Source organism: Ostrea edulis, chromosome 9 (assembly GCF_947568905.1).
Source record: "Ostrea edulis chromosome 9, xbOstEdul1.1, whole genome shotgun sequence".
NCBI lineage: Eukaryota > Metazoa > Mollusca > Bivalvia > Ostreida > Ostreidae > Ostrea > Ostrea edulis.
This window is the reverse complement of record NC_079172.1, coordinates 71,231,756-71,245,531: the sequence shown is the minus strand read 5'-3', so window position 1 is coordinate 71,245,531 and position 13,776 is coordinate 71,231,756. Positions and strand designations below refer to the sequence as shown.

Here is a 13,776-nt window from a genome sequence, read left to right as displayed (position 1 = left end):
TGGTCACAAAAGAGTACACGGTTTAAAATTTCAGTGCATAACGACACCTGATGGTATGATTGCGCATCTATTTGGCCCGGTTGAAGGCCGTCGTCATGATGCCGGTATGTTAAGGGAAAGCAACGTTGAATACCAGATGTATCAACATATGACAAAACCAAACTATGATGTATACTCTGTCTACGGCGACCCTGCGTACCCGTTATCGCATTACATAATTCCCCCATTTCGAGGAGGTGTAATTACTGCAAATCAACTGCGATTTAACAAAAGGATGTCCGCAGTGAGAGTCTGCGTGGAATGGACTTTTGGCAAAATCTTAACTCTCTTTTCTTTTTTAGATTACAAGAAAAATCAAAAGCTCTATCTACAACCTGTTGGAAAGTACTATAGGGTAGCTTCAATCCTTACTAATTGTCACACTATTTTGTACGGGAGCGAAACTGGCACTTTCTTTGATATGTCTCCCCCATCACTACAGGAATATTTGGCCTAAATGTGTTCAAATGTATAGAATGTGTGTTGTAACGTGGACACATATATGAACAAGACTGACTTTAATGGTTTAGTTTATTCAGATAAATTAAACAAATATCTGGAATAAAATTTTAAACTTCTGAACAGTTTTTATGATTAGTTATCTTTCGTTAATTTTTTAAGTAAATCAATGAAAGCAAGTTTCTCTTGCTTTTCTATTTCCATTCTCTGCATCCGTTCCTCTCGCTCCATTTCAAACTTTGCCTTCTCCAACTTTAATTCTTCTTTTCTTACTTCCATTTCTGATTTTCTCATAGATATCTCATTTTCTGATTTTTCTTTTAAATAGTCCACAAGATACGTCTGCGAATTCTTCTTCTTGAGTACTGGCAAATCGCATTCGTCGTCTGAAAAAACAAACAAAAAATATATATGGCTGTATAATGAAAGAATTTGTTTACACGACAAATCAATGCATTTTCCCCCAAACAAATCACATGAGCCTTGTAATACAATGACACAATAATATTTTCATACTTTTCTTTGGTGTAAGGCATTCAAGTGCCCTTTTCCTGATTTCTTTCCCTAAATTTTCTGATCTGTCCTTCTTTTCTTTTTCTTCTTTCTTCTCTCTCTCCTCTTCATTTTTCAATTCTATGACATCGTCCAGCAGGTTTGTTTTTTCCGAAACATCTTCATCGACACCAGATCTTAAAAAAATAAATATACAGGAACGTAAGTGTATTGAAAATGTATGGGAACATATTAGTGTACGGTATTATGAAATATTTCAGGCATGGGGAAAATAAGACAAGAATATTAAAAGATAAGCGGTGTATCAGAGAGAGAGAGAGAGAGAGAGAGAGAGAGAGAGAGAGAGAGAGAGAACCTTTTAAGATGTTCCCTAGTTTCTCGTTTATGTTGTTCAATGAGGAGATTTGTACGTTCTCTCACTCGTCTACTGTCCAGAATAAAAGTCGATGTTGATAGAGTTTCAGCTATTTCAGCCCATTTGTTTTTGTTTCTCAGGAGATTACTCCCGACAACTTCCCTTAAAAGCCGTAGATCATCCTCAGGTTTAAATCGGATCTGTTTTTTCCTGTCGGTATTCATTTCTGTCTAAAGTATAATGATATATATATAATTATATATTTGAATGATAAACAATACAATTATTATAGCTTGCCGGGGGGCGAGCCACCCCCCCCCCCCCCCCCGCAACATGGAATAAATTTTATTTAAATATATCAATTTGCATTTTGATTTAACTGTCACATATATCAATTCATCCATCAATATAGACTTAGCAAGCTTTCTTTTTTCCCTAAATAATATGATCTGTGATGTAGACACCGGTCTACAAGGGTAATTTTACAATAATTTTTCATCAAATATTTCTATGACAATGATCAGTTCAGGTAAACATTCGTGCGTAATAAATCCTCTAGATTGTTACAAAATTCATATGTTGCACAAAATCGTTGTATAATGAGCTTAAAATGTTACAAGTTCTTACCCCCATGTACTCTCAGCTCTACGCGTTGTGTACAACTTGTAGAATGACGTTATGTGCGAAAATGATGACGTAATACGCAATAAAAGAGGGGATTTCCCTAGTCACAAGTACACGTAGACGTACACGGTCAGTTGCTTAACCTCTCTAATAACTTGATTTTATCGATCTTTCACGCAACACCTTTAAGAAAATTAACAGGAGATGCGCAACACCTTCCTTCATGAGGGTATGAACCGAGTCGCTTCACGCCAACATACTTGTCATCAAGCGACATGTCGGAGTGAAGCGTCACAGTTCTGTCATCAAGCGACATGTCGGTGTAAAGCGTCGCGGTTCTGTCATCAAGCGACATGTCGGAGTAAAGCGTCACAGTTCTGTCATCAAGCGACATGTCGATGTAAAGCGTCGCAGTTCTGTCATCAAGCGTCGCAGTTCTGTCATCAAGCGACATGTCGATGTAAAGTGTCGCAGTTCTGTCATCAAGCGACATGTCGATGTAAAGTGTCGCAGTTCTGTCATCAAGCGACATGTCGGTGTCAAGCGTCGCAGTCCTGTCATCAAGCGACATGTCGGAGTGAAGCGTCGCAGTTCATAACTTCATAAAGTTTCGAAAATGAAATCTTTTTATATTCACATTCTACTTTCATTTCTGTTAGATTTCCAGAAGTTGAAATAGACGTACTATATTTATTAAAATTCATATGTTCATAACTGCAGAGCATCCATGAGAAAATTACTGTCATTATGATTTGTAAAGATATCGAAGGCAAAACATTGGAAATATAAATATATTCGGACAAAGTGTGTACGGATTTCGTTCACTCGTTCAAAGTTCACATATTACCCAAATCCCTAAAGTGATTTAACAATTTATTGTCCTCCTTAGTAATAGATGCGCCCTGCTTGATTGTAAATTCAAAAACATCAATTTGCTGATTAAACAAAACGTTGCTGGGGGAAAGACAACATGTGTCATTTCAGTTTGAATTTGCACCGGCATAACAGCACTGAGATACAAACAGCTTCTCCGCCACAATGGATTATAGCAGCGTAAATAGCTCCCAAGCAAACTGTAGTTATGAAGAGGCGATTATGCCGAGTGATTTTAGGAGAATTTTGTGTTTGATTGCATTGTTTTCCGTGGTAGTCGTAACAATGTTTGGAAATGTTTTCTTAATTTCCAGAATTGTCCAAAGAGGGCAGTTTGAAAGAAAAATTAACGTGTTCGTCATTTCGCTGGCTGTAGCAGATTTTTGTGTGGGAGTTAGTGTCATGCCATCTTCAATTATCCATAACTTCACCGACGATTCATTCTTTCGAAAAACTTTGTTTGTAAAAGCATTTTTCGCTATGGACATAATATTTACAACATCTTCAATTTTGCATTTCACGTGTATCAACATTGACCGATTTGTGGCAGTGAGTTATCCTTTGAAATATTTCCAAATGATGAACAGAAAGTTGACAACAGTCATGATAGTGCTTGGCTGGTCTATAGCATGTTCAATTTCCGCGACAATTGTTTTCTTATCTGACAAAGGAGATGCTTGTAGTCCGCATTACACTTTTAGTGTGCAGGGAACAGCGACTGTCGTTGGTTCAGTTTTTGTGTTTTACATCCCACTAGCGTTAAATATTTGTGCTAGCATCAACATTTACCTCAAAGTTCACAGAAGAGCCCAAGAATTGTGTCACGTGATGCCTAACGAATCTACTGTTCTCCAACGGAACCAGCAGAGAATGGAATCACGCGTGATACGGACTATAGTCATTCTACAGGGGTGTTTTGTGCTGTGTTTTACTCCGTTTTTCTTGCTTCTCGTGTTAAAGAATATACATGCACTAGGTTTGGAGCCCTCACGGACCTCGTTATTAGTTGTCACGTGGATTGGTTACATCAATTCCACTATAAATCCTTATCTCTACTACTTCATGAATAATCGATTGAAGAAACCCGCTCAAGAGAATCTTAAAACTGTTTCTACTGAGGCTGTCCACCTTTAATTCTAATAGATTTAAAAGACTTCCCACATCATTAAATTCATATCTTATTAAAGTTTTTAAACAATAAATTTGGCTTTTGATTTTGATATCAACGTTACCTAACAAAAACCTCTTAAATTCGGTACATCGAGCGTCCTTAAAACTCTGTGTATCGAGCATCCTTAAAACTCGGTGTATCGAGCTTCCTTAAAACTCTGTGTATCGAGCGTCCTTAAAACTCTGTGTATCGAGCTTCCTTAAAACTCGGAGAATCGAGCTTCCTTAAAACTCGGAGTATCGAGCTTCCCTAAAACTCGATATATCGAGTATCCTTAAAACTCGGTGTATCGAGCTTCCTTAAAACTCGGTGTATCGTATAATCTGGGAAAACAAACTCAGGAATACTACACCAGATAAATTTGATTTAGAGGAAAAGTAAAAGGTTCTGAAAATGAAAACTTTCCAATTTACTTTATTTAGCAAACAAAATCAGTTTTAGTAGAAAGTTATCTGGGAAAATATTAATCAAAAATTCCTGTTGAACTGAAACCCTTGATTTACCACAGATTAGCACTCGATATGCTAACCTGATAGGCTACTCAGCTAGACAATGAATATAGCAACATTGATATTCCTCAATCTATTAAGGAATAGACAATTAAATACTGCTGAACAGTGATTAATCTCATAACTCCTATAAACAATAAAAGATAGAGCGCTGGGCAAACACGGACCCCTGGACACATCAGAGTTGGAATAACAACATTAATATTCCTTAATAGCAAACAAATATTGCTGGTATCTATTCTAAGGAAGTCAGCCATTATAACGATGTAGTACACGTCCTTAATACATCTGACAGACACGCACTAATGACTTCATTGTCTGCAGTATTTAATACATCTGACAGACACGCACTAATTATTTATTTAATACATCTGACAGACACGCACTAATTACTTCATTGTGTGCAGTATTTAATACATCTGACAGACACGCACTAATTACTTCATTGTCTGTAGTATTTAATACATCTGACAGACACGTACTAATTACTTCATTGTCTGCAGTATTTAATACATCTGACAGACACGCACTAATTACTTCATTGTCTGCAGTATTTAATACATCTGACAGACACGCACTAATTACTTCATTGTCTGCAGTATTTAATACATCTGACAGACACGTACTAATTACTTCATTGTGTGCAGTATTTAATACATCTGACAGACACGCACTAAATACGTCATTGTCTGCAGTATTTAATACATCTGACAGAAACGCACTAATTACTAATTACTTTATTGTCTGCAGTATTTAATACATCTGACAGACACGCACTAATTACTAATTACTTCATTGTCTGCAGTATTTAATACATCTGACAGACACGTACTAATTACTTTATTGTCTGCAGTACTTAATACATCTGACAGACACGCACTAATTACTTCATTGTGTGCAGTATTTAATACATCTGACAGACACGCACTAAATACGTCATTGTCTGCAGTATTTAATACATCTGACAGACACACACTAATGACATCATTGTGTGCAGTATTTAATACATCTGACAGACACGCACTAATGACGTCATTGTCTGCAGTATTTAATACATCTGACAGACACGCACTAATTACTAATTACTTCATTGTCTGCAGTATTTAATACATCTGACAGACACGCACTCATTACTTCATTGTCTGCAGTATTTAATACATCTGACAGACACGCACTAATTACTTATTTAATACATCTGACAGACACGCACTAATTACTTATTTAATACATCTGACAGACACGCACTAATTACTTATTTAATACATCTGACAGACACGCACTAACTACTTCATTGTCTGCAGTATTTAATACATCTGACAGACACGTACTAATGACTTCATTGTCTGCAGTATTTACAAATCTCCCTGATTCACTTTATTAAACACTTTCCACCCCACAGCAACGTTTAAAGTCAGCATTTCGCACATTTTACTTTTGTTTAGACAAAATGGCAATATATATTATGAAGTGAAGTACATGTAACCCTTTCTAATTCATACCTAACATTTAATGTTATTATACTTTCATGTAAAATACTCGAACCTGATTGGTCGAGAAGCATTTGAAAAAACATATTGTTACCCTCTGAGAACAAAACACACGCGCCCCAGGGTGATAGTATCTAGCAACGGGTAACAGTACTTGACAACGGGTGATATTATAAAAAATTATCACATGCGTCAAATTTATGCGCGTACGGTTCGCCGTAGATTGCTAGACGAAGTCGTTTGAGCGTTTGTAATAAACGCGAGTACCCGCATCGAAATACGAAATATCGCATGACAGTGATTGATCAAATGTCAACAGACGCAAGTTTTTCTGCTTTCCAGTTTACATAACATTCAGTATAATAAAACAAATATTGCATGTAGTTGAGGGTAACATTGAAATTTTCACCCCTCGAGAAACCATTATCAACTTCGGCTACGCCTCGGTTGACAATGGTTTTCTCGGGGTGAAAATTTTCAATGTTACCCTCAACTACATGCAATATTTATATAATATTACACAGAACTTTTAGCTGATGTTTCCGAACAACCTATAGAGACACACAGAAGTGACGAGTTACTCAGAGTGATTTAATTATAATAAGCACCATGCACTGTACTTCAAATAACATTATTTGAGAAATTTTCTCATTTCCAGATATTTAGGTTTTCTGTTTGAGTGAGTGATTCGTAAGAGGCGACTAAATGGGGCGGTCCTTCGGATGAGACCACAAAAACCGAGGTCCCGTGTCACAGCAGGTGTGGCACGATAAAGATCCCTCCCTGCTCAATGGCCATATTCGCGGGGCATAGGCTTAAATTTTGCAGTTCTTCACCGGCAATGGTAACGTCTCCATATCAGTGAAATATTCTCGAAAGGGATGTAAAACAATATTCAATCAAGAAATCAATCTGTTTGAGTCCAGAACTGGATATGAAGGATTTAAAGTCTGCTGTTAAGACATCACTCGTCATTACTAACACGTGACCAGTTTGCTTGTCTTATATCCGGAAGTCAAGTACAAGATGTTTGGAAGAAAAAACATATTTTTATTCAAAACACGGACCCCTGGAGGAGTAAATATTGTGAAATGGTGACATGAACCAACAGGTAGCGTAGGGGGGGGGGGCATAAAGCTCCAAATGGGTACAAGGTAAAGTCCTGGCATGGTATGAAGTCAAGGGAGCAAACCCTCAGCTTACACGAACTAGGGAATTTCGGTTTGTAATAACGTTGCAAAATTAACACTGTTTTGCGAAAAGTTCCATATCAAATTTGCTTCCAGACTGATTTAGAACCTCAAGAACACTAAAAATCCAAGTACTGAAGCATGGTTGAAGTTACAGGGGTTTCAGCTTCCTGGTTTAAAGTCGGCATTTCGTAAATTATATTCTGATTTGCAAATGCAACCTAAGTTAAGTGGAATGCTTTTTGACGTTTTTCATGTCAATTGTAAGTCTGTTTTCTACACAGATTTTGACTATGGCTTACTCTGTTTACATGATGAGGGTTTATGGCTGAGGGTGGATGCGATCAGTTAACAGGCGGTGCTTACTCTTACACATCTGATCCCATCTTAGATTCCTGGGCAGATGATCCCACCTCTAGTATTCCCAAGGGTCAGTGTTTGCCCACTCTCAATTTTGTATTCTTATAGTATTTATGAGATTGACCACTGTTCGTTATCTTCATTTTTTTCATACAATGCTAATGAAGACATACAATACAAATAAGAAATTTTATAATATTGGAAACGCAAATTTATAAAATATGAATGGAAATGATGAACGCGTCACATGCTGTAATTTTCAGCATCTTGTTCTTTATGACATGCCCGTGTTTCGATCTCCCCTGTCCCGGTATTATGCATCTCCTGTATTCCTTCTCCTGTCCAGTTTTTCAACATTCAAATCACGAGTTCTGTTACAGACTCTATCCATCCTTTCGGTTCTTGTATTTAGATAACAGTACAGATATGGGTTTATGGTTGAATTGGAATAGCCAAGCCATGTTACCACAAACCATGCCCTGTTGGAAATGTGTAAACCGAAGAGACTCTCCAGAAGCAACAACACGAAAAACGGCGTGGTACACACGAAGAACGTCCCCTGCAATATCATGATGGTTCTTGTAACTCTAGCCTCAAGATCATGTCGCTGGCGTTGGAGAGCCTTATCGCCAGTTCCTTGTTCGGTGTATAACAAAATGTTTCTGTTGCGAACTTTAAGACATATTTTAACACTTGCAATGATATTTAATAACAGCGGGAGGTAAAATGAAATGCCTGAACCAATAACAGACGGTATCACTTGTACAATCAATGAGAAATCGCATTCATAGTTGTACATATTTAAAATAACAACGATTACTGAAATGATAATAGATAAAATCCAACAAATTATTATCAACAATGACACCAATTTTCCGGTCATTATCGTAAAGTATTTCAGTGGATTATTAATAGCCACAAAGCGATCAATGTTCATGCACGTGAAATGTAAAATCGAGGATGTGGTAAACATACAATCTAATGCAAGAAAGAGCCTGCTCCTCACATAGTCCATGAATAGTGAATGAACGATGAAGTATTGAATGATGGAAGGTACCATCACTAACACAGCAACACAGAAATCAGCCACAGCCAGCGATATCACAAATACACTGATCTTTCTGTGAAATTGTCCTCTTCTGACCACTGTCACTATCAGCATAATGTTTCCAATTACAGTGACAGCAAAAACGCAAAATAAAAGAACTATGCAAACTATCTGTCCTGCTTCATTTGTTACGATCTTTTTTTGCGAGTCTTCACAATTCGTGTTGAAACTCTCAGTCCGGTTTCTCAACATTTCAGATTGTAGTCCACTAGAGAAAGAATAAATGCATCAATATGGTACTGAAATTTCATGAAAAATTCCTAGCTCTAACCGCGTGGGTCTCTAGACGGAATGTTTATCAGTAAAAGACTAACGAGGACTATTTGGAAAAACATAGTTGCACATTAGTGTTGGCTTCGGTTGAACAACTGGATCCGTTTGTGATGATTGGGGATACAATCATTAATTCTTTTTGTGTTAATTACACGAGGGAAATACAACAATCAGCCAGTTTGCTTTACAGAATATGAAATTATTGCAGGAAAGAGTAAATACAGATATTAATTAGAAAATTAACAAAGTGAACTTGGGCCCAGCCAAATGATTGGTGCTTCTCTATATGATTTGACCTTGAGTCAGCGTTTTCTCTCAACCAGCCAAGTACAAAAGTTAAACGCAAAACGTGGAAATGAAATTCGAAAAAGTAACGGGGGATTCTAGTAATTAGAAGGTACCAGGTAGACAGGGGATTCTAGTAATTAGAAGGTACCGGGTAGATAGGGGATTCTAGTCATTAGAAGGTACCGGGTAGACAGGGGATTCTAGTCATTAGAGGGTACCGGGTAGACAGGGGATTCTAGTAATTAGAAGGTACCGGGTAGACAGGGGATTGTAGTAATTAGAAGGTACCGGGTAGACAGGGGATTCTAGTCATTAGAGGGTACCGGGTAGACAGGGGATTCTAGTAATTAGAAGGTACCGGGTAGACAGGGGATTCTAGTAATTAGAAGGTACCGGGTAGACAGGGGATTCTAGTAATTAGAAGGTACCGGGTAGACAGGGGATTCTAGTAATTAGAAGGTACCGGGTATACAGGGGATTCTAGTAATTAGAAGGTACCGGGTAGACAGGGGATTCTAGTAATTAGAAGGTACCGGGTAGACAGGGGATTCTAGTAATTAGAAGGTACCGGGTAGACAGGGGATTCTAGTAATTAGAAGGTACCGGGTAGACAGGGGATTCTAGTAATTAGAAGGTACCGGGTAGACAGGGGATTGTAGTAATTAGAAGGTACCGAGTAGACAGGGGATTCTAGTCATTAGAAGGTACCGGGTAGAAAATATATTTTACAAATTAATGATAAATTGCAAATGCACTGCGTATTAAGTCCCGTACATACTATGACGTCGGGTTAGAAGAATATGACGCTTTGTATATAATAAGGCCACCTTATTCAGCGTAGCAGTTTCATTTGTTAATTTAAATACACGGAAATAAATTACATACCATTAAATTGAGCAAATCCTAGGCTTTTAACCTAATAAAGTTTTAAGGAAGTTTAAAACAAAAAAGTTTTAAGGACGTTAAAACGCGGCTTATTTAGGCCAAAGCGTACCTTCTTCTTTTTTTTCTGCTAATGGTTAATTTGCCATCTCCTCCAAGTAATAGTAAAGTTCGTAAACATCAGAAACGACATACAGAAGCAAGGGGACACTTGAGAAAACCGGATATAATTTAAAACATGAAAAGAGATAGAAAACCGTTATTTTATATTGAGATGTCCTTAGTTTCCATTAACAAATTCACAAAAATATCAGAAACAAGGAAACGATTAGTCATTACATTCACGACTGACGGTCACAATGAAGAACGCCTACCTAAAGAACAACAACACAGACGACCCAAGAACAAGGACAGCTAGGGCAGAGATCCTGACATCAGCCACTTATCTCCAGACAGGTGTCTGTGTGAACGCCAAATCGAGCAAATACTGCCAACAGCTGACCGTGGCGAAGTAGGGGCCATTGACTTTAGTGGAAGTCAAATTAGTTTTCGGTGACTGCCGTGTAAGGATGTAATCGTTCTCGTGAATGACTTAGAGCATTGTATGTTGTATTTTCCTGTATTGATAACCACTTGAAGTCTCCTTATACACTGTTGTACGGATGTGTACTTATTTGTGGTGCGGTGTTAAGATACACTTCAGATTAAGTCTGTAAAAGTAAAATATTCATAACCATGATGGAAGAGTAAAAATAACGAATCTCATCTCAATCTACTAAATCCCACAAAGAATACAGTATCACGAGCAGGGTAACGTGGACCCCTGGACACACCGGGGCCGGGGTCAGGTGCCTAGGAGGACTAGAAGCATCCCACACTGACCCCTGGACACACCAGAGGCGGGGTCGGGTGCCTAGGAGGAGTAAGCATCCCCCTGCTGACCGGTCACACCTGAATGGTGAATTGGGGTTGGGATAAGGGAATGCTTTCACAAATGAAGGACGGGATGCGTGTCATTTATTTTCATGCTTGGAGTAATCTGACATTGAATATATGAGTACTAGTATAAAATTTATTCAGAAATATGCTATTCATTTACATCTGTTTCAATGGTTTGATTTCAGGTGGGTCAGCTTATCGAGATAAATTATTGCCTTTTAGCTTTACGATTTACAGAAAAATAAGAATAATACACACTTCAGATTTATAGTACTAGACTATTTTAGGATATTTGTACTGGCAAAAGATTTGCATATTTCGTTATCATGAATCACGTTATTGCGAGTTAATATTTTGTTTTGTTATACCCCTATAAAACAGTTCCTATATAACTCCTGACGAAAAAAGTCCGACATTTTGACTGTTCTGGCGAATGTTGAACTAGGAACTGTTAAAACTGACAGTTAAGAAAGACTGTTGACCGATGGCGCTAACTCGAGTTATCTTTTTGTGTCGTTTGGATAAAGAGAAATGGCGGGTGCACATTTTGCGACAGCAACGGAAGATGAAATTCAGTTAACTCTTCAAATTAGTGACAGTAAGAACATAAAAATAATTGTTCATCGTTTTCTAGAATCAATTGTATAAAATGAAGTTTACTTATTTCTATTTTATTCTTGTTAAAGCTGTTACGTGTATACACAAGTCACGTGATTCTTGGTCTCCTGATTTGTTTACGTAATGGCGAGGTTCACTGATTTGACTGATGATGAAATATAGAATTCAATAGATGAATGGCAGAGCAGATACACGAAAGGTGATAAATGTACGCAATCACGCTGTCCCGTTCAAAGTCAACAAACCATGTTCATCTTGGTAAAACAACCTAAGAAATGAAGTTGTATAACAAAACAATTATTGACTGGGTTTTCTGACTACAGCTGTTTTGTTTGACCCTTGAACGGACCTGTTGCCCTCAGCCTACGGCTTCGGGAAACAAATCCGTTCTTGGGTCAAACAAAATAGCTGTTGTCCTCGAGCCCAGTCAATAAGTGTATAATATTATTAAATTATTGTGTATATTATCATAAAAGCTTGTTCTGCGTATGATCGGCTTTTAAATCGAAGCAGGCTATTGACTAACAAGTTGACGTTACAGGAGTTTCAACAATCTCGTTTAAAGTCAGCATTTCACAAATTCTGTGATCGTTGTAATGATCTGGTTTGCCAATACAACATATCATTGGGTCAAATGCTGTTTGAAGTGTTTCATACCGATTGTTAGGCCGTTCTTGAAACACTGATCTTGTCTACGGATTACTCCATTTACCTTATCACAATATAGGGCTCACGGCGGGTGTGACCGGTCGACAGGGGATGCTTACTCCTACTAGGCACCTAATCCCACCTCTGCTATATCCAGGAGTCCGTATTTGTCGAAATCGTTTTTTTTCCTTACAGGAATTATGAGAATGATCACTGTTCTTTATCTTCACCTTTCATTTACATCCACTGTACTTTTCTCCTTAACATTCTAATTAATTAAATGTTACAACAGTTAATATCTAATAAACTTTCAACTTATGAAATATATGAATACACTTACGCAATCCACATGTAGGATAACTAACATGATAAATGATTAAAATGTAAATACTAGTATAAGATATATTTCTCAGTTTTCAGTGTTTGAGATATTAGGTGAGCTCATTATAAGGGTTTGGTCATCTCTGTGTAATGTACTACTATCTCGTTATTCTCTTATAGTTAGTTATCATCCCGTGGGGATCCGGGTTAGAATAGGTCCTCAGTACCCCCTTGCTTGTAAGAGCCGACTAAATGGGGCGGTCCTTCTGATGAGAACACAAAACCAAGGTCCCGTGTCGCAGCAGATGTGGCACGATAAAGATCCCTCCCTGTTCAAAGGCCATAAGCGCCGAGCAAAGGCCTAAATTTTGCAGCCCTTCACCGGCAGTGGTGACGTCTTCATATGAGTGAAATATTCTCGAGAGGGACGTAAAACAATATTCAATCAATCAATATAGTTCGTTATCTCTTTGTAACGAGTTAATACATATATCTTTTCTCGATATAACGAGTTTTAGAATATCTCGGTATCTCATTATACGTGTAACGAGAATCACGACATATATAAGTCTTTGTCACTTACCGTGGAATAAAGCGATAATGGAGGAATGCCCCCTACATCACAGATCTCCAGCGATTCAGGACACCGGAGATGTATACAGACAATTCAGAAGACAGTTTTAGTCAGTCTAGGCCTCTGGGTGGCGAAAACTCACCTGTTCGTTGCCCAGCAACTGATTCCCCGGGGTCACCGGACTTGACCTCTGCAACACGATCAGAACCCGGAGAGACTCATTCAGAAGTCACCTCTACAATCTAGATACCAAAAGTGAAGGGCAAACTCAGTCAATGGGCGGTATAGTGCCGTTATACAGTATACCACCCACACAGACCGGTCACGGTAGCTCATTTGTAAAGTGTTTGCTTCATAACCTGGAGGTAGTACGTTTGAGTCGAGTCCCGTTCGTGCCATGGTCGTGCCAAACCTGAGAGTTAATATATGTAGTGAGAGTTCCTTCATCAAATGCTCACTGCTACGGTCCTGACCGCTAAGCATGGGTCTAAATTTGTGGTACTTCACCTGCAGTTTGGAACGTCTCAATATAAGTAAAAAAAAAT

General features: G+C 38.1%; 3 protein-coding genes across 4 annotated transcripts; 1 reads left to right on the top strand and 2 right to left on the bottom strand.

Annotated features, from left to right (window-relative positions):
- Nucleotides 1-619: 619 nt before the first annotated feature.
- On the bottom strand, nt 620-1,616 carry LOC125682807 (uncharacterized). The gene is made up of 3 exons (XM_048923394.2): nt 1,367-1,616; nt 1,015-1,187; nt 620-884 (listed from the first exon to the last, which is right to left on the bottom strand). Exons 1-3 carry the CDS (start codon nt 1,588-1,590, stop codon nt 634-636), a joined length of 648 nt encoding a protein of 215 aa, XP_048779351.2. The 5' UTR covers nt 1,591-1,616; the 3' UTR covers nt 620-633.
- Nucleotides 1,617-2,978: 1,362 nt separating this feature from the next.
- On the top strand, nt 2,979-4,065 carry LOC130050439 (dopamine receptor 2-like). The gene has a single exon (XM_056150529.1). The coding sequence runs from the start codon at nt 3,029-3,031 to the stop codon at nt 3,995-3,997; it is 969 nt and encodes a 322-aa protein (XP_056006504.1). The 5' UTR covers nt 2,979-3,028; the 3' UTR covers nt 3,998-4,065.
- A 3,690-nt stretch (nt 4,066-7,755) lies between these two features.
- Nucleotides 7,756-10,706, bottom strand: LOC125682810 (5-hydroxytryptamine receptor 1A-like). 2 transcript variants are annotated; one of them, XM_048923400.2, is made up of 2 exons: nt 10,506-10,706; nt 7,756-8,896 (listed from the first exon to the last, which is right to left on the bottom strand). In XM_048923400.2, exon 2 carries the CDS (start codon nt 8,878-8,880, stop codon nt 7,894-7,896), a length of 987 nt encoding a protein of 328 aa, XP_048779357.2. In that variant the 5' UTR covers nt 8,881-8,896; nt 10,506-10,706; the 3' UTR covers nt 7,756-7,893. The 2 variants fall into 2 exon arrangements, with proteins under 2 accessions (XP_048779357.2, XP_056006503.1); XM_056150528.1 differs by lacking the exon at nt 10,506-10,706 and adding an exon at nt 10,244-10,469.
- Nucleotides 10,707-13,776: the final 3,070 nt, after the last annotated feature.